Source organism: Oncorhynchus kisutch, linkage group LG7 (assembly GCF_002021735.2).
Source record: "Oncorhynchus kisutch isolate 150728-3 linkage group LG7, Okis_V2, whole genome shotgun sequence".
In the NCBI taxonomy this organism is placed as follows: domain Eukaryota; kingdom Metazoa; phylum Chordata; class Actinopteri; order Salmoniformes; family Salmonidae; genus Oncorhynchus; species Oncorhynchus kisutch.
Window position 1 is genome coordinate 47,389,586 of NC_034180.2, and position 25,124 is coordinate 47,414,709.

The following is a 25,124-nucleotide window of genomic DNA, read 5'->3' on the forward strand; positions in this document are numbered from 1 at the left end:
TTTGAGTTTACTGTCACAATGACGCATGTAAAAGTTTCCCAGGTTGACCCTTCGCTAAGTCCCGCCCCCCTTGGTTACTGTTGCAACTTCTGAAGAAAAATAAATCATGCAAAACCCATTTCCTTATATATACACCACTGGCAAAATCCCCTCAAAATGACCTCAAACTGTGTTTTTTAATACACAATGAAATTGACACAGACTACCTGTTTGCTAATCAGGAGACCCTCCGGTACGTTGTAGTGGACTGTCATTACAATTGCTTCACGGGATCCTGGTAAAATGAAGGCTGTAGTGTGACAAGTCACGATGGCTCTGAATGTTCTGTCAGCATGCAGCCATAGTTACTAACCATTTTTTGGAGCTGACTAGTGCTCTCAAATCGTATCCTTATGTTGACAGCAGATGATAGTTGTATTCATAACATGGCTAACTTAGCTTGCTAACATTTTGAAGAAAAAAAAACTAAGTCATCACCTTCGTGCACAAAACATTGATTATTCAAATAATTGTTTCTGAAGCCGATTTGTTTTCCATTACTCACAACCAAAGCTATGAATATTTAATATTTATCCAATGTCTCCCATATTTTTGGATGATGTGATGGCGTTGTCGCTGCACCCGGTGCGCTCTGAGTGCTAGTGCGCATTTGATGTTGATCAACATAAACTGGACGCAACCCAGATACATCGGAGTATGTGAACGTGAGTAGGTTACCTTGAGAACAACTGGCGGACATCTTGGATGCAGTTTCCAGTTCTTATTACAACACCTCAGTGTGTCAGACTTGACAACAGTTGTTATGCATTGGAACACTGCGATAGGTTGCACCATGTTCTGTGGCGGGGCTTAGTGAAGGGTTAATTGGTTATATCCTTTCAGCAGGTAAATATGTGGTTTTGTGGTCATATCAAGTAGTCCCCCCCCCCCCCATACTCAATATGGTTGCAGTGGGCTTGGAAAACACAGTCAAACCTGGACTACATTGCACCCAAAACCTTTCAAGTCTAAAACTTATCTTCCCTCAGGCAAAGTACTTTGCTATCCTTCCTTTCATGTGTTGGCAGATTGTATAGTAGCAGGAATGAGGAGTCAGGTACACCTGTAAGGTGAAACCGTAAAGTCAAGGGTAGGTATATAGAGGTTTGCTACAAGTCTGTTACCTGCACTGGGCACCAACAGAGTCTATACCCTGCAGGGAATTAGAGGCCGAGCTAAAGGTTTTTCAAGTGTAGAGGTGAGGTTTGCCATAGAATGACAGCTATATACTTTGGCTAAACTGGTGAAATACGCCAATGGAAGGCATTGAAAGTTGAATGTTTTTGTTTAGCCTTGATTAAAATGTAGAATATTGCAGTGCTTTCACATGGTGGATCTTTCTCCATTTCCTCATAGCGCCCTGAACCTTTTCATTGCATTCTAAAGGGATTCTATGGTGTGTGACACCCTATTCATCTGTGTAGTAGTCCACTGTTTTCACTAAAGGCTAGGGTTTGCATGGAGGGTAAATGAGACGGCAAAAGACTGCGGGTCCATTCTTCACGCGCCCAATTCAGTATGCCAGAAAGCAGAAACATTCCACGTGATGATGGAATTACTCCCTCCCTAACCGCACGCACAGAGCCAGCATTGGATCTGTAGCGCTCGCAGTGGTGCTCACTCATGTACCGCACCGCAGTGAGACATTTTACCTTTTGCTATAGCCTTTTCCACAACGGAGAACATGTGCATTTTCCATGGAAACATGCGTTTTTGACACTTTTACTAACTTTTGTAAATCTTCAGTTGGACCCATTTACCTTGAGAGAAATATGCCTGAGCGTATCAACATTTCGGAGTTTGTTGCTCTGACAAACGAGGACTTGGCTTCACCGGCTACCTCGAGTTTTCAGTCCAAAATGAGTGAATGTCGGAACACCGTTTCGGCAGTCGAAGAGGTAAGTCAGGCTAGTGCAGCGCAACCAGAGAGTGGGGAACGCGCAGTGCGTACTAATATTGTATACCAGTCTGCGTTAGGTAGCCTAACTTGTTATTGACAGTTGTGGGAGGTGAACCGATAGGTAAAACCCCTAAAACAAGTTGGCCAAGTTCATTTTGATGTAATCTATAAACGTAGGCTATTTATAAATATTTCCATGATATTTCACAAGTGTTTTATGTCGTGGTGGGACAGTGGATAGTGCAATGCACAGGGTTGGGGCAGTTGATAGATAGGTGAGGTGTTTATTTAAATAAGATTTACAAATAAGCATGTCCAAATATGTCATTTTCCTGTATGAGGGTTAAGCTAAATGACTGTGACACTGAGTACTTTCCAGGATAACCTTAGCTACAGTACAGTTATGACCTTTGTCTTGCAGTAACAGGCTATAGCCTAGTTTCACCTGAATACCATTCCTCCCATAACAGAGAAAGTGCCCATGGGTTCACTCAACATGAACTGCACTGACACACATGACTGATGATTGGTTCAAATAAATTGACAGTAAGAAGACTGTGGGAGCTGTACTGTTATATTTCAGTGCAGCCTTTGATATTATTGACTATAACCTGTTGTTGAGAACATATGTTATGGCTTTTCAACCTCTGCCATATCGTGGTTTCAGAGCTATCTATCTAATTTAACTCAGGGGGTATTTTTTAATGGAAGCTTCTCTTATGTCAATGTGTGGTGTGCCGCAAGGCAGTTCTCTAGGTCCTCTACTCTTTCTATTTTTACCAATGACCTGCCACTGGCATTAAACAAAGCCTGTATGTCCATGTATGCTGATGATTCAACCATATACGGATCAGCAACCACAGCTAATGAAGTCAATGAAACCCTTAACAAGGAGTTGCAGTCAGTTTTGGAATGTGTGGCCAGTAATGAACTGGTCCTGAACATTTCTAAAACTAAGAGCATTGCATTTGGTACAAATCATTCCCTAAGCTCTAGACCTCAGCTAAATCTGGTCATGAATGGTGTGCCTGTTGAACAAGTTGAGGAGACTAAATTACTTGGTGTTTCCTTAGATTGTAAACTGTAATGTTCAAAATGTATTGATTCAATGGTTGTAAAGATGGGGAGAGGTCTGTCCGTAATAAAGAGATGCTCTGCTTTCTTGACACCACACTCCACAACGCAAGTCCTGGAGGCTCTAGTTTTATCTTATCTTGATTATTGTCCGGTCAGAGGTCATCATAGGTCAAGTGCTGCTAAGAAAGACCTAGTTAAGCTGCAGCTGACCCAGTACAGCACGTTTTGCTCTTAATTGTAACCAGAGGGCTGATATAAATACATTGCATGCAAGTCTCTCTTGGCTAAGAGTTGAGGAGAGACTAACTGCATCACTTTTCTATGAAAAATGAATGTGTTGAAAATCCCAAATTGTTTGCATAGGCAACTTACGCACAGCTCTGACACACACACTTACACTGCCAGACATGCCACCAGCGGTCTTTTCACAGTCCCCAAATCCAGAACAAATTCAAGAAAGTGTACAATATTATATAGAGCCGTTATTGCATAGAACTCCCATCTCATATAGCGGAAGTGAACTGTAAACCTAGTTTCAAAAAGCAGATAAAGCAACACCTCACCCCTATTTGATCTAGATATTTTGTGTGTATGTATTGATAGGTAGGCTAAGTGTGCCATTTTTAAATTGATGTAGTTCTGTTCTTGTCTATTGATGTTCTGTATTATGTCATGTTTTGTGTGAACCCCAGGAAGAATAGCTGCTGCTTTCGCAACAGCGAATGGGGATCCTAATAAAAAAAAACAATACCATACCCACTGAGACATTGACGACTGAGGAATAGTCTCTCATGGTCTCTGTCGTGAACTGTTTGAGAGACCATTGTGGAACAGATGTTCAGATGGGCAATAATCATCCGAGCCTTCGTCAAAATCTTGAGCTACGAATGGCCACAGCTTTGATCTCTATTGGCGGGTCTAGATGAACGCATTTTACTGAACTTCGATGTCAACGTGAGATTAGGAGTAAGTAGATTCTCCTCAAGGTAGTTGTTAGAGAGATCTTAGCTCTTATAAGAGAAGGGAGTGATTTATGATGGTGAAGATCAGCTAGCAATGCATGGAACTGTAAAAAACTGACACAGGTAAACATCAGTGTTGACTCGCTATTGGAGAAAGCTGTAGCGCAGAGCATCACGCAGCTCTTGATTTGTTGTTATCATCGTTGTTGTTGTTATCGGGAACTTGTCAGCGAGAAGAGTCGATGGCCTCTAATTGGAGAGGCTGAACTGAAGGCTGGGAGGATTAAATAAAACGTCAGTTTCTGCTTTTAGCCATTCACATGAAATTACATGAAATGACTGTCTCTCATCAGTTACATAATCAGAGGCCTTCATTTGTTCTACCAACACACTTAAGTATTTCCTACCTTTTTTTACACAACAAAAAATGCTGAGGCTGGATAAAAATCCTGGCAATAGAAGCAAAATGCAATCCTGGCTGGAACACATTTGACTAATGCTCTTCAGACTTGGCATGGCAGACCTGCCAGACTGAATGAACCCAAAAGCCCAACATTACCACAACTTTCTCGTAACCTTCTCCAAACGTTGACTCCCATGCCTTGATTTTGTCACAGCAAGGCAAGGAGAATTATGTTTTCCATAGACTGAATCCCAACCCCAAATCAACCTTACCACAGCCTTCCTCAAATATTGACTCAGCATAATCCCATGTCTGGTTTCCTCACAGCAGGGCTAAAAGAGCCAATCAGCCCCACTAGAAACCCATGGATGCACAGCACATCTCTGGCAGAGCTTCCTGAAGGGATTATGGCAGAGCCTCTTTAATTAGCTCAGTTCCTGAGGGCTGTGACTGGGGCTCTATGGGGTTCTGGGCTGGGATGACCTGGCTGAGCTTGTAGCAGGACCACCGGAAACAAAAACAGCAGGCCAGCCAGACGGCACTCGTTTGGAGTGTGGACGGCTAGGAAGGATTAGTGTGTGTTGGGGGGGGGGGGGGATGAAGGACAGTGGGTTTGGTGGGCGAAACTCCAGCCTCAAGGCCTGTTGGGGATTATGTATGTGTTAATGTTTGTTTGAATCCATTTATCCTCAGACTGTGGTCTCAAAGCTTCTCAACATTGCAGATGAATCAGAGAGAGAAGCTGGCTTCTGACTGTGACATCACACACACACACTAAGCTTTATTCATGAATATATGTCTCTATGATCCAAGTAAACCTCAGTGGTCTGAAATGCCCCAGTGAAAGTCCAAAGAAAGAAGATATGGTAAAAAAACAACACATTACCCAACTATATATATAGCCTATACAAACTTCAGTTGTGTAATAATGATATGACACATTTTAAATTACCAATATGCAGTTTAAACTATAACAATGTCTCTTTTTCAATTTAAAAAATAAAAACTTAGGGAAGGGCCTGGAGAAATGTAACCACTCTCAAATTCATAGTCAGAGCTATGGATACCAGGACTGACCATCCATGATATCAACATTATGGTTTTAACCAGGTTTTGAGGTTTATATCGTTTACAAACATTGTTGTAAAACAATCTTATATTTTGGGTTCTGATGGTGTACATGAGGCATTAAGTTAAATTCTTCAAGAATTTATGGGTATATTATTCATTTATAAATCCAACAATGGATGTAACAACTACAGATTGCTCCTTTAAGATGATATGATACATCACTGGGTTCCTGGCCAGCTCTCCTAACTGAACCGTACCGCTGGATGCTAGAGTCTGTTTGTTTATCTCTGTCATTATGTTTAGGTGAAGGGCTGTTGGATGGGCACACACGCACACTGTGTAGGGCATTTCTCCTGATAACCATCACAAAAGAGAGGTAAGCAACAGAGATACCCTGGGGTTGGACGTGCCAGTCCAACAGAGATACCCTGGGGTTGGACGTGCCAGTCCAACAGAGATACCCTGACGTGCCAGTCCAACAGAGATACCCTGACGTGCCAGTCCAACCATTTCTCTATATGACTAATCTAACTATTTATAGTTACGACAGTCTGGAAACATAGCTGGGATACCTCCGCTGGGGAGAGGCCATTTTGGAATCTGATTTCCAGACCTGGGTTTAAATACTATTTGAAATAATTTAAAATACTTTAGCTGGGCTTGATTGAGATTGCCTGGTGCAATGGAACCAATACGAAAGTCCCAAAAGTGCCTACCACTCTATGCAGTCTAAAGCCAATTAATATTAGGATTTGAACCCAAATATGCAGGGCAGCTATGGAGAGAATCCATTTTAATACAACGTGATCAGGGCCATTTACAAATGGTGGCTGAGTATCAGAGTTATCAGAGGGCAGAGTGATCCCATTACTAGGTCATGATGTTTTAGGGGGAGGCTGTGTGTTATGGCTATAGTGGTTGTGTTGGCTGGTTGTGGCCTCCTACTGCCGCTTGTTACTCTTGATAGTAGTTGAGTGCTGATAAGGCTATTTGAATGGAGAGAGAGAGAGAGAGCAAGGGAAAGCCAGATTCTAAGGGCTCGTCGTTCTTGTGGTTATTCAACAAATCTGTCCTCTTGCCAGCAGCAGGTTCATGGGATCAGATATCCCCGAAGCCAGGAATTCCTGTTGCGCTGCCTGACCATGGGTTGACAGTGACACACACTGGGGTTTTGACACACACACACACACACACACACACGCATGCAACCAGGAACACACACATACCAACATTCCCTATACCCTTGAGAGAAGAGTAAAACAGTTACACCCATAAATACATGTGTTACCATTGAGACAGACTGGGTGTATTCTCTACAGACAATCTTCCCTCTATTCTACTGTCTGTTTCAAACCTTGGACACCCCTCTATTATTACAGCAGCTCTGTGTGTGTTAGACAGAGTATCAGCAGATGCTGCAGACAGGACACAGCAGGGATGAACCACAAGGTCTGGTCCTCGGGACCTTAGGTTTTATTCTAAATGCATGCTGGGGGGTTTTAACATACCTTTTTGATTTACCGTAACAGGCTGTGTTGTAACTGTTCTACCGTCTACTGCACCATGGTCGTGTGGCCTGTACTTGGATTCTGTGTACGAGGAGAGGTTTTAAAAAAGGGTATCTCTTTGTTAAATGGCGACATTACATCATTTGTTCATAGGGAACATCCTATTGGACACATCACCTTCACCCTGACTGTCTCATAGACTTAAGGAAACACATTTATGATATTGAAGTGTAACAGTTTCAAGACATGATATTTTCACTTTGACCACTGTCTTGCCCTGACTCTTACTGTACGTGGCCTTGCTCAGCAGTTGACTGTGAAAGTGGAAAAATAAAGCAGAAGTGAGTCTTTCCATACATTTCTATACAGTTTAAAGTCCCATGCTCTTTTGAATTTGACAAACAAGACATGTGGAAGTCCCCCACAATGCCAAGGCCTGTTATGTCACATGAACACTAACCACTACTGGTTGAGTTACTGTAACTTTAATCATCCTTATAAAATAAGGATCCTTTTTTCTCTTCTCAATAAGGATCCTTTTTGTCTTCTCAATAAGGATCCTTTTTCTCTTCTCAATAAGGATCCTTTTTCTCTTCTCAATAAGGATCCTTTTTCTCTTCTCAATAAGGATCCTTTTTCTCTTCTCAATAAGGATCCTTTTTCTCTTCTCAATAAGGATCCTTTTTCTCTTCTCAATAAGGATCCTTTTTCTCTTCTCAATAAGGATCCTTTTTCTCTTCTCATTTTTCCCTGTAATCAGGGACTGATTTAGACCTGGCACACCAGGTGGGTGCCATTAACGATCCGGTAGAAGAGAGAGCCACGAGGTCTGCTGGTTCAGATGTAAACAGAGCAGAGGGAAGTTTCAACATGTCAAATGCACAGTGAACCTGAAAGAGTCGGGGAACCTGAAAAGAAAACGTCAGGCGAGGTCGGTGGTTAGTGCATGAGTGACATCAGCCCAATGATTGCAAATGTGACGGTGTTAGACGGACTAAGTGCTGATTCACCTGTTCGCTTAACATTAGTCATGGCGTGGGAACTAAACAGTCAGCATGACCGCTGCTAGAAAGTCAAAGAAAGTGTGTTTTCCCTAGAGACAGCTTGGACAGGTTACATTTTTTTTCACCATTGCTGTTTCTCATTACTACTGGCTGAAATCCTAACTTGGAGTCTGTGGTGTAATATTCAATTTTTTTGTTGTTGTTCATGTCTCCCATTGACATCATCAGTACATGATTTTACGTCAAACACAGAGTTGCATGGACAGACCGGTCTGAAGTTAGGATTTACCTCAGGGAAAGATCTGCCTTCCTGAAACCCTATACTGCTCAATACATGTCAAGTATGTATGTTTCCTTAAATCTCTTCTCCTCTCTTTATGTGTTGCAGTCCTTAGAGATGGACCAGAGCACCTTACAGAGGATGAAGAAGATGATCAAGGCCATCCACAGCTCTGGACTAAGTAAGCGCCCACATGCACACATACATGGCATTATAAGCCTTATTATAATGCATTATGAAGGCTCATACATGTGTTCAAGTTATAAAGCATTATACTGACAGGCTTTAGGTAGAGTGGCGCAACGGTCAAAGGCACTGCATCTCAGTGCTAGAGGTGTCACTACAGACCCTGGTTCGATTCCAGGCTGTGTTTGGGAGTCCCATACAGCGGCGCACAATTGGCCCAGCGTTGTCCAGGTTAGGGTTTGGGCGGGGTAGGCCGTCATTGTAAATACGAATTTGTTCTTAACTGACTTGCTTAGTTAAATAAAGGTTAAATTATTAAAAAAATTAAAGAAGTGTTGATCAGCAGCATTTTCAAAATGGCTGCCAATTCCCTTATAAATTACATCAAGTGGCTTGTTGTGTGGGCATTGTTTGTTAGGCTTCTTTGTTAGTCACGTGATTAGGGTGTGGGATGAGGGATAACATGTGTTTTGTGGATGGTGTCGTTGTATGGGTTCTATGTCATGCGTTGGCTAAGCCACCCCTGTCTGTCTTTAGGGGTGTAACAGTTTATCAAACCCACAGTTCGGTATGTATTGCGGTTTTGGGTTCACGTTTCGGTAGAGTAGGAAAATGTATTGCCAACAGTTACTGTAGTTAATGTTAGTGTATTTAAGAAAATCCAAAGTGTTGGTATTCTAAATTTTCTTAAATGAAAACACGATTACTCAACAACAACGCAACAGCACGTCTTCAACCTCAAGAGGCTGAAGAAATCTGTCTTGGCCCCTAAGATCCTCAGAAAGTTTTACAGATGCACAATTGAGAGCATCCTGTCGGGCTGTATCACTGCCTGGTACGGAAACTGCACCACCCACAACCACAGGGCTCTCCAAAGGGTGGTGCGGTCTGCCAAGCGCATCACTGGGGGCACACTGCCTGCCCTCCAGGACACCTACAGCACCCGATGTCACAGGAAGGCCAAAAAGGTCATCAAGGACACAGCCTGTTCACCCCGCATCAAAGCTGGGACCGAGAGACTGAAAAACAGCTTCTATCTCAAGGCCATCAGACTGTTAAATAGCCATCACTAGCTGGCTACCACCCAGTTACTCAACCCTGCACCTTAGAGGCTGCTGCCCTATATACATAGACATGGAATCACTGGTCACTTTAATAATGGAACAATAGTCACTTTAATAATGTTTACATACTGCTTTACTCATTTCATATGTTTATACTGTATTCTATTCTCCTGTACTTTAGTCAATGCCACTCTGACATTGATCGTCCTAATATTTATGTATTTATAAAAAATGTATTTGAACATTTATTTAACTAGGCAAGCCAGTTAAGAACAAATGTTTATTTCCAATGACGGCCTACCCCGGGCCAAACTCTAACCCGGACGACACTGGGCCAATTGTGCGCCGCCCTATGGGGCTCCCAATCACGGCCTGTTGTAATACAGCCTATAATCGAACCAGGGTCTGTAGTGACACCTCTAGCACTGAGATGCAGTGCCCTAGACCCCTGCGCCACTTGGGAGCCATTATTTTACTTTTAGATGTGTGTGTATTGTTGTGAATTGTTAGATACTACTGCACTGTTGGAGCTGGGAACACAAGCATTTAGTTAGATACTACTGTACTGTTGGAGCTAGGATCACAAGCATTTAGTTAGATACTACTGTACTGTTGGAGCTAGGATCACAAGCATTTAGTTAGATACTACTGTACTGTTGGAGCTAGGATCGCAAGCATTTAGTTAGATACTACTGTACTGTTGGAGCTAGGATCACAAGTATTTAGTTAGATACTACTGTACTGTTGGAGCTAGGATCACAAGCATTTAGTTAGATACTACTGTACTGTTGGAGCTAGGATCACAAGCATTTAGTTAGATACTACTGTACTGTTGGAGCTAGGATCACAAGTATTTAGTTAGATACTACTGTACTGTTGGAGCTAGGATCACAAGCATTTAGTTAGATACTACTGCACTGTTGGAGCTAGGATCACAAGCATTTAGTTAGATACTACTGTACTGTTGGAGCTAGGATCACAAGCATTTAGTTAGATACTACTGTACTGTTGGAGCTAGGATCACAAGCATTTAGTTAGATACTACTGTACTGTTGGAGCTAGGATCACAAGCATTTAGTTAGATACTACTGTACTGTTGGAGCTAGGATCACAAGCATTTAGTTAGATACTACTGTACTGTTGGAGCTAGGATCACAAGCATTTAGTTAGATACTACTGTACTGTTGGAGCTAGGATCACAAGCATTTAGTTAGATACTACTGTACTGTTGGAGCTAGGATCGCAAGCATTTAGTTAGATACTACTGTACTGTTGGAGCTAGGATCACAAGCATTTAGTTAGATACTACTGTACTGTTGGAGCTAGGATCACAAGCATTTAGTTAGATACTACTGTACTGTTGGAGCTAGGATCGCAAGCATTTAGTTAGATACTACTGTACTGTTGGAGCTAGGATCACAAGCATTTAGTTAGATACTACTGTACTGTTGGAGCTAGGATCACAAGCATTTCGCTACACCCGCAATAACATCTGCTCAATATGTGTATGTGACCAATAAATTGGATAAGATTTTTGAACAACACTAAAATAAAGTGCAATATACATGTGAAATCAATATATAAACATGTCTCAGACATTGTATAGGTCTATGCTATAATGTTTTCGTACAGAGATAATATGCGCACTTGTGTGACTCTCTTAAAGGGTCTATAGCACGGTACTTTTAATTTCCTGCTCCGGGGTAATGTGATGGGCTGGCTGTAACCCTGGAGGTCCATCCATCTATAGTAAGCGCTACACAGGATGCACTGGTCAATTCACTGACAACTTCAGCTGATTTAGCTTGCTTATATAGGGCGCGGTACTACCTGTTTGCTGAAATGGGCGCTCGTGATCAAAGTTCGTAACGTGGCTCGAACTCTTTCACGAGGTGCTGAAACCTGGAGAATAGTGGGCTGATTTCGACGTAAATGTGTCAACGTGTCTGAGGTGTTGGCAGCTGCATAGGCTATTCTGGTTGAGCAGTGGAGACATATACTCTCTGTCCATCACCGTTGTAAATCTACTGGGAAGCCAAAATATTCCCAAACTGGAGATTTAAACGATGGAGAATCTTCCTGGTTTATCGACCTCACCACTCGCTATAGTACAGAACTAGTTCCCGACTGCGCCTCACAAAATGACAGTTTGAAATGCGCCAATTAAATAGTTGAATTTTGATAAAAGTTGTTTGTTTTACAACTATTTGTTTTAGCGGGAATAGCCTGAATTTATGATAATATGCAGCTGTTTAAAGGGCAAATCCACAGATGAAACAATATCAAAACGGCACCCTGCCCCTTGTTTTGGGTAAATAACAAACTGAGGGATGGGCCTGGACAAATGGAACCACTCTCAGATTAATATGGGGACCTCGGTTCCGTCAGCACTGTGAACCCGAAAGATATATATATATTTTAATGTATTCTATCGAATAAAAACAGTAGACCTATAGGTTATGTCTACGCTGCGTTCTATGCCTCGAGTAAAACTGAGCTGAAAAAACTCCAGTTCAGACTATTCCACTATTCCCGTTAAAACAAATAGTTGTAATTTATTGTAATGACTGGAATTCTGATAGACTTTGGTTTTTAATGTAAAGATATAATGTAATCGTATTATTATATGAAGTAGAAAGCGATGGGTTAGAAGAAACCTACATAACCAACCTATAAAGTAACATTTAACATCCTTATATGGCCAGCTATGTACACTTTAACATTGATTTATCCTGCAATAGATGTTGTTCAATATTTTGTCTTCTTCTAATACGGTTTAAGGGGAAAGTAATCTAAAAGTAACTGAATAATCAGATTACATTACTGATGTACAATTTTGGACGGGTAACTTGTAATTGTAACGGATTACATTTATAAAGTAACCTACCCAACCCTGACGACTACTTTTCACTATTTCATACTGGTGTGACGAAGCAACTACTCACCAGATTCACAATGATAACAACATACAGAAAACATGGATGAACATAAAAAAAATCTGTTTTTCTTCTTACTGAACTGTGAAATAGTCTGTTTCCTATTTGGGGGGTTTAACGGTCAGATGTAAGTCAGAGAGAGACAGAGTTAGGAAATGATGTTTGGTCAGTCAGTACAGAGATACCCCAACTCCACTTCTATCCACACATCCACCATCCCTCTAAACCCCCACTTTCTTTCTCCCTCTTAACTGGAATCATATGGGGCTGTTCCATTCCAGTAAGGCTAAGGGGGGGGGGCTCTTTTCCTGTTTGTTGCTAGTGGCTGGCTGATTCAGAACCCCTCAATCAGCCATGAATGATACCGTATGGCGTTGGTTGGTTGACTCACCATCCCTCTCTCTCTCTCGCTCTCGCTCGCTCTCTCTCTCGCTCTCCCCCCCCTCTCTCTCGCTCTCTCTCGCTCTCTCTCGCTCCCCCCTCCCCTCTCTCCCAACTCCAGGGGGCCATTAATGATCTTCCTCAAATATGTTAGTCAATGTTGTGCTGCTCGTCAGATTTTTGTTGTCAACAAACCCGCAGTTAGCATGCAGCTGCAGACCTTGGCTCTGACACACAAACAAGAATACACACACAACATTAAAGACTGAAAGAGACCATTTTGAACAAAAGCAGACTATTATCTGGGGTAAGCCATCGGGATGGCAAAGATGTGCATTTTGTAATAGTTACTGGAAAAACTGTAGCCTAGACGCCAGGCAGTTACTGCTCCCACTGTCGTTGCCGTGCCAGACCTTTGACAAAGGACCTGGCTAAAGCACAAACCGATTGGGATCCACATACTGGCACCTATGCTAGAAAACTGGAGATGGGTACTCAAAAAGATTAATTTACATTCCCCATTTCACACTATTGTGCAAACGACAGTATGCTGGCTCTGATCCAGCTGGGTTCCAGCAACTATTACATCTAGTACAGCTCTGCTCAGTCGTGATGAAAGAATATATGAAAGGGTATATGTGGTCACTTTCTCTCTTGTTATGTTTATGTTGACAGGCTGTAGTCAGAGAGCAGTGGCACCGCTGGGTTAGACACTACATTGGGAGAGAGGGTGAGGGGAAGAGAGAAGGGAGAGAGAGTGAGGGGGATAGGGGAAGAAAGAGGGAGAGAGTGAGGGGGTGAGAGAGAGGGAGAAACAACAATGAAGTGTGTTTGTGGTTCTAGGTCACGTGGAGAACAAGGAGCAGTACATCGAGGTGCTGGAGAACCTGGGGAACAGTCACCTGACCCAGGACAACAACGAGGTGTCCACAGGATTCCTCAACATGGCCGTCTTCACCAGGGAGGTCACCTCTCTCTTCAAGAACCTGGTGAGAGGAGGGGGAGTCTTTGGAGGAGGTTGGGAGTCGGGTGAAGAAGAGAGAGGAGGGCTAATAGAGGGAAGGTCCGCACAAAATGTATTCAATTTTACAGGACAAGCATTTCACTCATCTGGGCTTCATCTTCATCAATGTCATAGGGGTAGGAGGGGTAAATGTTTCTCTCTGCACTGATGTACTGCAGTGATGCTGTTGATGTACTGCAGTGACTGTGATGATGGTGTTGATGTACTGTAGTGATGGTGTTGATGTACTGCAGTGACTGTGATGATGTACTGTAGTGACTGATGGTGTTGATGTACTGCAGTGATGGTGTTGATATACTGCAGTGATGCTGTTGATGTACTGGAGTGATGCTGTTGATGTACTGCAGTGATGGTGTTGGTGTACTGTAGTGACTGCAGTGATGGTGTTGATGTACTGCAGTGATGGTGTTGATGTACTGCAGTGATGGTGTTGATGTACTGTAGTGATGGTGTTGATGTACTGTAGTGACTATGATGGTGTTGATGTACTGCAGTGAGGGTGTTGATGTACTGTAGTGATGGTGTTGATATACTGTAGTGACTGATGATGGTGTTGATGTACTGCAGTGATGGTGTTGATGTACTGCAGTGATGGTGTTGATGTACTGTAGTGACTATGATGATGGTGTTGATGTACTGTAGTGACGGTGTTGATGTACTGTAGTGACTGTGATGGTGTTGATGTACTGCAGTGATGGTGTTGATGTACTGTAGTGACGGTGTTGATGTACTGTAGTGACGGTGTTGATGTACTGTAGTGACGGTGATGATGGTGTTGATGTACTGTAGTGACGGTGTTGATGTACTGTAGTGATGGTGTTGATGTACTGTAGTGACTATGATGATGGTGTTGATGTACTGTAGTGACGGTGTTGATGTACTGTAGTGACTGTGATGGTGTTGATGTACTGCAGTGATGGTGTTGATGTACTGTAGTGACGGTGTTGATGTACTGTAGTGACGGTGTTGATGTACTGTAGTGACGGTGATGATGGTGTTGATGTACTGTAGTGACGGTGTTGATGTACTGTAGTGATGGTGTTGATGTACTGTAGTGACTATGATGATGGTGTTGATGTACTGTAGTGACGGTGATGATGTACTGTAGTGACTGTGATGGTGTTGATGTACTGCAGTGATGGTGTTGATGTACTGTAGTGACGGTGTTGATGTACTGTAGTGACTGTGATGATGGTGTTGATGTACTGTAGTGACGGTGTTGATGTACTGTAGTGATGGTGTTGATGTACTGTAGTGACTGATGATGGTGTTGATGTACTGTTGTGATGGTGTTGATGTACTGTAGTGACTGATGATGGTGTTGATGTACTGTAGTGACTGATGGTGTTGATGTACTGTAGTGATGGTGTTGATGTACTGTAGTGACTGTGATGATGGTGTTGATGTACTGCAGTGACTGGTGGTGTTGATGTACTGCAGTGATTGATGGTGTTGCTGTACTGTAGTGATGGTGTTGATGTACTGTAGTGACTGATGATGGTGTTGATGTACTGTAGTGATGATGTTGATGTGACTGTGATGATGGTGTTGATGTACTGTAGTGACTTTGATGATGGTGTTGATGTACTGCAGTGACTGATGGTGTTGATGTACTGCAGTGACTGTGATGATGGTGTTGATATACTGCAGTGACTGATGATGGTGTTGATGTACTGCAGTGATGGTGTTGATGTACTGTAGTGATGGTGTTGATGTACTGTAGTGATGGTGTTGATGTACTGCAGTGATGGTGTTGATGTACTGTAGTGATGGTGTTGATGTACTGCAGTGATGGTGTTGATGTACTGCAGTGACTGTGATGATGGTGTTGATGTACTGCAGTGATGGTGTTGATGTACTGCAGTGATGGTGTTGATGTACTGCAGTGATGGTGTTGATATACTGCAGTGATGGTGTTGATGTACTGCAGTGATGGTGTTGATGTACTGCAGTGACAGTGTTGATGTACTGCAGTGATGGTGTTGATGTACTGCAGTGATGGTGATGATGTACTGCAGTGATGGTGATGAAGAGGGAAGGGTACGGTTCAGAGGGAAACAGGGCAGACAGACGTGATCTGATTGTTATTGTGTTGGTGGTGACAGAACAGAATGCTGGCTGGTGTGACTAATAGGGGAGCTGGTTGATAATCAAATGGTATTGGTCACATGCTTCATAAACAGCAGGTGTAGACTATCAGTGAAATGCTTACTTACGAGCCCTTCCCAACAATGCAGAGAAACATTTAAAAATAATAACACATTAAATAAATACACAATGAGTAACGATAACTTGGCTATATAAACGGGGTACCAGAACCTAGTCGATGTGCAGGTGTACGATGTCATTGAGTTAGATATGCACATATAGATTGGGTAAGGGGGGGGGGGTTGCTTTGGGGAGGGTAGTGTGTTTTCTCCCTGGTTTACATTGACTCTTTTGCAGGTTTGACTATATAATGTCTTCCATCCGAGCCACATGTCCTCATCTGCTTGCATGCGCCTCCTCGAGTTCAAGGTGTTTTAGTACTTCCCTTGTGCATTACAGTTTTACTATACCACAGGTCAATATAGTACACCACTCTGTCTGTCCTGCCCTCTCCACCATTCATAGTGACAATAGTGGTTGGTGGATCGTTTGTCCAGATCTGCAATAGGCTAACTAGCGATCGTACCACACATAAAAGCATTCAAAGCTGCACCAGTTGTTTTTCTACGAATCCACAAGATGGAGGAATAGCTGAGAGGCAGTGTAGAGGCCAGGTGGGTCATTACACATGATAAGAAAAGGGGAGATATGAGACATGCTGCTCAAAAAGCTGTTTAGGGACAATACAACTATCCTAACTAGACTATAATAGCAGTAATAATTGTAGTAATATAGTAGCAGTAATAATTGTAGTAATATAGTAGCAGTAATAATTGCGTTATTGTTTTCAAGTGAGTACAAAATTCTACTCTAGGGCTGCAGTGAAAATGTCATTTGAATAACAGAGCAAAAACCCTGTGATTTGAACGGTTCATTTGGATCAGTTGTGGTTCTACTCTCTACAGTTTAGAAAGGCCCAGTAGCAGGCCAGTCTGGCTGTATTGTTACTTCTGATACTGAGATGCGCTGTCCTATAATTATGTGGCCACATATGCTCCCAGCAGACCCATTTATTCAGGAAAGCTTAACACACGCTTCCTCTCCAATCCGAGTGGCTATTCCTCGCGTACCTAGAACCTAACGCTTTAATATAGCCTAAATGATATAACTTGTCAAATGTATTACCTTCCATATGTGGCATTAACAAAACCAGTAACAATTTTGCATGTTTCTTCAAATTATAATTCCAGCATCCTAAACGCAACATGTAAAGTTTTAGTCCCATGTTTCATGAAATAAAAAGTTCCCAGACATGTTTGCATAGACGGTTGTGAGGCCGGTTGGACGTCCTGCCAAATTCTCAAAAATAACATTGGAGTCGGCTTATGGTAGAGAAATGTACATTCAATTATCTGGCAATAACTCTGGTGGACATTCCTGCAGTCAGCATGCCAATTGCACACTCCCTCAACTAGTGACATCTGTGGCATTGTGTTGTGTGACAAAACTGCACATTTTAGAGTGTCCTTGAATTTAATTGTCCCCAGCACCTGTGTAATGATCATGCCGTTGAATCGGCTTCTTGATATGCCACACCTGTCAGGTGAAGGAATTATCTTGGCAAAGGAGACATGCTTACTAAAAGGGATGTAAACAAATGTGTGCACAACATTTTAGAGAAATAAGCTTTTTGTGCGTGTGGAGAATTGTATTTTATTTCAGCTCATCAAACACTTTACATGTTGTGTTTTATATTTTTGTTCAGTGTGTGTATATATACATACAAGTACTGTGTGTAGTATATACACTACTGGTCACACATTCAATGGTTTTTCTTAAAAGTATATTTTATATTTGAGATGATTAAAATAGCCACCCTTTGCCTTGATGACAGCTATTTGGTAAAATACCAAGTCCATATTGTGAAAAGATACTCAATTAAGCAAAGAGAAATGACAGTCCATCATTAATTTACGACATGAAGGTCAGTCAATCTGGAAAATGTCAAACATTTTCTTCAAGTGCAGTCGCAAAAACCATCATGCGCTGTGATGAAACTGGCTCTCATGAAGACCCAGAGTTACCTCTGCTGCAGAAGATAAGTTCAGTAGAGTTACCAGTCTCAGAAATTGCAGACCAACTAAATGCTTCAGAGTTCAAGTAACAGACACATCTCAACTGTTCAGAGGAGTCTGTGTGAATCAGGCCTTGATGATCGAATTGCTGCAAAGAAACAACTACTAAAGGACACTAATAATAAGAATAGACTTGCTTGGGCCAAGAAACATGAGCAATGCCCATTAGACCGGTGGAAATCTGTCCTTTAGTCTGATGAATCCAAATTTGAGATTTTTGGTTCCAACCGCCATGTCTTTGTGAGACGCGGTGTGGGTGAACGGATGATATCCGCATGTGTGGTTCCCACCGTGAAGCATGGAGGAGGAGGAGGTGTTATGGTGTGGGGGTGCTTTGCTGGTTACACTCAGTGATTTATTTAGAATTCAAGGCACACTTAACCAGCATGGCTCCCACTGCTTTCTGCAGCAATACGCTATCCCATCTGGTTTGGGCTTAGTGGGACTATCAGGACAATGACCCAACACACCCCCAGGCTGTGTAAGGGCTATTTGACCAAGAAGGAGAGTGATGGAGTAATGCATCAGATGACCTGGCCTCCACAATCCCCCCGACCTCAACCAAATTAAGATGGTTTGGGATGAGTCAGACCGCAGTGTTCAGCATATGTGGGACCTCCTTCAATACTGTTGGAAAAGCATTCCAGGTGAATTTGGTTGAGAGAATACCTGGAGTGTACAAAGCTGTCATCAAGGCAAAGGGTGGCTATTTGAAGAATCTCAAATATAAAATATATTTTGACACTTTTTTGGATGTCTTCACTATTATTCTACAATGTAGAAAATAGTAAAAAATAAAGAAAAACCCTTGATTGAGTAGGTGTGTCCAAACTTGATCGGTAGTGTATATACAGTACCAGTCAAAAGTTTGGACACACCTACTCAATCAAGGGTTTTTATTTGTACTATTGTCTACATTATGTCCTGTGGTCACTGTTTTAGTCAATTTCTTTTATTTGTAGCCTAATGAGGGCAATATTATAATCCATAAACCTGTGGAGTTGAGCTCCATCAATGAAATTATTGTCTGGTTATGTTACATGATTAAAGTATGGTCCTAGAAGCATTACTCAACTCTCTCCACAATGTCAACGTTAAGATGCAAGTTAACCAAAGCTATCATCTCAATAACCCTGTGTGTGTGTGTGTGCCGTCAGAGGGGTTATTTATGAATGAGTTGCAGTTTGGTCACAACTTGAGGGTCAAAGGGCCCCAGGTTTTAGGGAGAGGAAGGGTGAGGGGAGACCCCAAACTTGTCTCAGGTATGCGTGTGTGCATATATGCGTGCAGGAGTGTGTGTGTGTGTGTTTGTGTTGGAGGGATACAACAGCTGCAGGGGAGTAATTAGAGCCATTCAGAAAACTGGAGCAAGCCGAAACCCTCCCACTGATAGTCTCCATGGCAATGATAATTCCTCCCAGACCTCTCTGTGTTGTGAGTGGACAAGGTCCCACCCCCCCATCTGTCAATCAAAGTTTCCCACGCAGGCTCTAGAGGAAGTGTTTGAGGGAACTGGGGAAACCAATCCAACTCACTACCGCTGTTTGATTTAGGGGCTTTTAAAGTAAACTGTGTGTGGTTTCACTGTTAGGCCTTTTTCCATTCGCTAAGTTATTGGAAGCCAATCAAAACAAACAAAGCTTTGGATCAATTTCTCAAGGATAACTTGTGTATGAACTCAGAAGAGGGAAGTGGTTGACTTGTATTTACCTACAAAGCTGCTTCAGTACAGGACATGTTTTTGGACAGTCAAGTCAGTGTATTGTTATTCAATTGGATCTAAATAAGACCTTCAGATGTTTTCCCAGTAAACACAAGCTGTTGAAAATAGTTATTTCAATGTTGTTTGCCCATAGGTTTGATTTATCTAAGAATTATATTTGAGAATGGTTGTTCCCATTGAGTGATATCATCTTCATCCATCATGAGGTAAATAGAATCTGTGGGCAGAACAAGGAGATTTTTATTTGTTTCACATCCGACCTATATTTGATTGATGTACGTACAGTTGAAGTTGGAAGTTGGAGTCATTAACTTGTTTTTCAACCACTCCACAAATTTCTTGTTAACAAACTATAGTTTTGGCAAGTCGGTTAGGACATCTACTTTGACCATGACACAAGTCATTTTTCCAACAATTGTTTACAGACAAATTATTTCACTTAATTCACTGTATCACAATTCCAGTGGGTCAGAAGTTTACATACACTAAGTTGACTGAGCCTTTAAACAGCTTGGAAAATTCCAGAAAATGATGTTGTGGCTTTAGAACCCTCTGATAGGCTAATTGACATCATTTGAGTCAATTGGAGGTGTACCTGTGGATGTATTTCAAGGCCTACCTTCAAACAGTGCCTCTTTGCTTGACATCATGGGGAAAACAAAATAAATCAGCCAAGACCTCAGAAAACAATTGTAGACCTCCACAAGTCTGGTTCATCCTTGGAAGCAATTTCCAAAAGCCTGAAGGTACCACGTTCACCTGTACAAGCAATAGTACGCAAGTATAAACCCCATGGGACCACGCAGCCGTCATACCGCTCAGGAAGCAGATGCGCTCTGTCTCCTAGAGATGAACGTACTTTGGTGCGCAAACTGCAAATCAATCCCATAACAACAGCAAAGGACCTTGTGAAGATGCTGGAGGAAACAGGTTCAAAAGTATCTATATCCACAGTAAAACGAGTCCTATATCGACATAACCTGAAAGGCCGCTCAGCAAGGAAGAAGCCACTTCTCCACAACCGCCATAAAAAAGCCAGACTACGGTTTGCAACTTTCTTTTGAGAAATTTGCTCTGGTCTGATGAAACAAAAATATAACTGCTTGGCCATAATGACCATCGTTATGTTTGGAGGAAAAAGGGGGATGCTTGCAAGCTGAAGAACACCATCCCAACTGTGAAGCACGGGGGTGGCATCATCATCATCTGCGTCATCTATAAGTCGTTACTAGGTAAAGCCCCACCTTATCTCAGCTGACATAGCAGCACCCACCTGTAGCACGCGATCCAGCAGGTATATTTCACTGGTCACCCCCAAAGCCAATTCCTCCTTCTTGCCGCCTTTCCTTCCATTTCTCTGCTGCCAATGACTGGAACGAACTGCAAAAATCACTGAAGCTCACTAGCTTTAAGCACCAGCTGTTAGAGGATGCTCACAGATCACTGCACCTGTACATAGTCAATCTGTAAATAGCCCGTCCAACTACCTCATCACCTGATTATTTATTTTATTTATTTTGCTCTTTTGCACCTCAGTACCGTTACTTGCACACTCATCTTCTGCACATCTATCACCCCAGTGTTTAATTTGCCATACTGTAATAATTTCCCCACTATGGCCTATTTATTGCCTCATCCCCCTTATCCTACCTCACACACTGTATATAGACTTTCTCTATTGTATTATTGATTGTATGTTTGTTAATTCCATGTGTAACTCTGTTGTTTGTGTCGCACTGCTTTGCTTTATAATGGCCAGGTCGCAGTTGTAAATGAGAACTTGTTCTCAACTAGCCTACCTGGTTAAATAAAGGTGAAATAAAAAATAAAATCATGTTGTGGGGGTGCTTTGCGGCAGGAGGGACTGGTGCACTTTGCAAAATAGATGGCTTCATGAGGAAGGACAATTGTGGATATATTGACGCAACATCTCAAGCCATCAGTTAAAGCTTGGTTAAAGCTTGGTCGCAAATGGGTCTTCCAAATGGACAATGACTCCAAGCATACTTACAAAGTTGTGGCAAAATGGCTTAAGGACAACAAAGTCAAGGTATTGGAGTGGCCATCACAAAGCCCTGACCTCAATCCTATAGAAATGTTGTGGGCAGAACTGAAAAAGCGTGTGCGAGCAAGGAGGCCTACAAACCTGACTCTGTTACACCAGCTCCGTCAAGAGGAATGGGCCAAAATTCACCCAACTTATTGTGGGAAGCTTGTGGAAGGTTACCTGAAACGTTTGACCCAAGTTAAACAATTTAAAGGCAATGCTACCAAATACTAATTGAGTGTATGTGAACTTCTGACCCACTGGGAATGTGATTAAAGAAATAAAAGCTGAAATAAATCATTCTCTGCTTTTATTCTGACGTTTCATATTCTTAAAATAAAGTGGTGACCCTAACTGACCTAAGACAGGGAATTTTTTACTAAGAGTAAATGTCAGGAATTGTGAAAAACTGAGTTTAAAATGTATTTGGCTAAGGTGTATGTAAACTTCCGACTTCAACTGTATATGTGAACGATCGCCTCAATCGGTCTCGTAGCAAAAATTTGAAATGGTGTTGTTTACATGTTTTGTTACACCTATTAGAGAGCTGCTCTTTGTCTACACCCATTCAGCCTTAGCCCCACCCATCTCTTTAAGGTTTCACATGTGAGGGCCATGTGGTTAACACAGCGTATATCAAATAAAATCTATGTTTATTTGTCACATGCACAGGATACAGAAGGTGTACATGGTACAGTGAAGTGGTTACTGCATAGTAGCAATATCAAAAACAGGAAGTGTCCAGATAAATATTTCATAATTATTAGATGGCGCTTACCCAGACACACTTGTCTAAATTGATGGGTCATGTGAAAGAAACGCTTTAACATCTAGCTAAGTGGATGGGTCACTATTGTCTAGACATGTACACATGTTCATGAAATACAATATATGGACATAATCACCCCCAGACACACCTGGCTAATTTGATGGGTCATGTAATAATCCGGCCTAAGTTTAGTCTTCTGTTTAGACATGTAACAAGCTACCTAAACAATGAACTGGAATAATCCCAACTCATACTACTATCAATACAAACATTATCTTAGCTGTAGTATGAATCTGCATGTAGCTAAAGCTAACAAACTAGGTTTAATGTTAGCTAGCTTAACATTAGGCTATAACTAGCAATGCAAATGGATTTCTGATTTGAGTAACATTACTACACAGCAAGCTAACGTTTGCTAGCTAACTAACAGTACGATTTAACTTGCAATGAAAATGATTTGACAAAATTAGAAACTTATTTCTAAAAATGTAGCTCTTACCCATATACATGGATGAATACTACACAACTGACTGGAACCATTTAACTCGGTTTAGTTTGTAGCTACATCTTGTTTGGCCAGCGTTGTGTCAAGTCACTCCGGGTTCACACGGACCGTGGCGTGTGCAGAAAGTAGCCCATCACTTTTCCCAACTGATCTGTTGATAGCGCCTGCTAAATTCAGGGCATCTACGTTGTTGAGAAAAGCAGCAACACTTTTGTAGTTCTCGATGGCTAACGTTATATCTTTCACAAACGATGCGGTACAAAGGACTGTCAACACATACTGAACAGCTAACGTTATAGACAGACGCATGCTACATGGCAGACCAATCCAAACTCATCTCCCGGCATGTCCAGCCCACCCATTATCTTAGCCAATCATGGCTAGCAGGAAGGTTCCTGTCTTTTTCCATGGTTAAACCAACTATGCTCATAATTTAACAATTTTATTTGTATTTATGGATGGAGTACAAGTTTCTTATTAAGGCACATAAAAGTTCACATGTTCTAGAAGGCATTTCTGCCCAAAAAATAATTTTAGTATATAAATGTTTCCGTTCAAATGGCTCTCCTGTGAAGTAGTGACATGCGACATATGTCTAGTTTCCTGAAACTAGTCACATATTCACTCCTGTCTAAATAATTTCCCCTTGTGGGATAAATTAAGTATTCTGAATTGAATTGAAAGAACAGGCTTAAACCAATGTGCATTTTCCCCATGTGACATGCTGTTATCCAAAACAGAGGAAAATGGCGGACATCAATCAGTCATATGTATTTATAAAACTCTTTTTTTTACATCAGCCGATGTTACAAAGTGCTATACAGAAGCCCAGCCTAAAACCCCAACACGTTGACGTACTGTATATGAATGAGAATAAACCTACATAGACACGACCCAACACGTGGAGCTAATCATTCAGTAGTTCCCCTCCCTGCCTTGAGATAAGAGAGAGGGAGGGGATGGCAGGGTGCCATGTTCTTGGGTGGTAGGGTTTATATGATGCACTAGCCTTGTAAGAGCAGAACTGGAGGAGGACTTAACTGCACCAAGCTTTCATGTGTATGGTGTATATTTAAGGACATGTCCTTTTCCCTGGGTGGTAGGGTTTATATGATCTATGAGCCCTGTAAGATCTGAGGTGGAGGAGGACTTGACTGACTTTACTGCACCAAGCTTTCATTTTAATGGACATGTCTTGTGGAAGTCCTAAAATGGACACCGTACATCTGTAGTCCAACAGACTGCATAACAGGATGTATCTCCGCATGAATAACTAGAATACAGTCATTCCATCTGAATCGTATTTTGATTTGGTAATGCACACATTCTGAGCCCACAAGTAAAATCATACAAATTGTGGTGCACTGGGACATATGGATGGAATCACAAGTCGATCATGGCCATCCCATGGAATGTGACTCACTGGGAAACTGGAACAACATTATAGGATCCCTAGGAACCAATACAGGTTTTTGTTGTTTCAAGGTTTTAAATCAGAACGTGTGTGTCTGTGTGACTCATTGACTCCCTCCTTCTCTCCCTCTTCCTCTTTCTCCCTCTCTCCCTCCCTCGCTCCCTTCCTGTCTTCCAGGTCCAGAATCTGAACAATATAATCTCCTTTCCCTTGGAGAATGTCTTGAAGAGTGAGCTTAGAGACAGCAGACTGGTGAGTAACCCTACTGTAGTGTACACTACATAGTGGAACACTTCTGTCTCCTCTACTGTGTCTATACAGTCATCTAGACAATAAGAGATACGTCTAGGGCACAGCAGTCTAAGGCACTGCATCCCAGTGTTGCGGTGTCACTACAGCCTGGGGTTTGATCCCAGGCTATGTCACAACTGGCTGTGACTGGGAGTTCCATAGGGCGGCTCACAATTGGCCCAGTGTCGTCCGGGTTAGGGAAGGGTTTGGCCAGGGGAGCTTTACTTGGCTCATCGCGCTCTAGTGACTCCTTGTGGCGAGCCGGGTACCTACAGGCTGACTCTGGTCGTCAGTTGAACGGTGTTTCCTCCGACACA

At 42.1% G+C, this 25,124-nt stretch overlaps 1 protein-coding gene across 2 annotated transcripts in view; it reads left to right on the forward strand.

The window, feature by feature from the left end:
• Positions 1-1,580: 1,580 nt before the first annotated feature.
• The window catches only part of LOC109893811 (arf-GAP with SH3 domain, ANK repeat and PH domain-containing protein 3), a 62,412-nt gene continuing 38,868 nt past the window's right edge, over positions 1,581-25,124 (forward strand). Inside the window, exons 1-4 of one of the 2 annotated variants that reach the window (XM_031829200.1) lie at positions 1,581-1,937; positions 8,353-8,425; positions 13,655-13,800; positions 24,694-24,768. In XM_031829200.1, coding sequence (XP_031685060.1) covers positions 1,737-1,937; positions 8,353-8,425; positions 13,655-13,800; positions 24,694-24,768 — 495 coding nt within the window. In that variant the 5' untranslated portion in view covers positions 1,581-1,736. The remainder of the gene's footprint in view (positions 1,938-8,352; positions 8,426-13,654; positions 13,801-24,693; positions 24,769-25,124) is intronic. The other variant, XM_031829199.1, reaches the window with a different exon arrangement.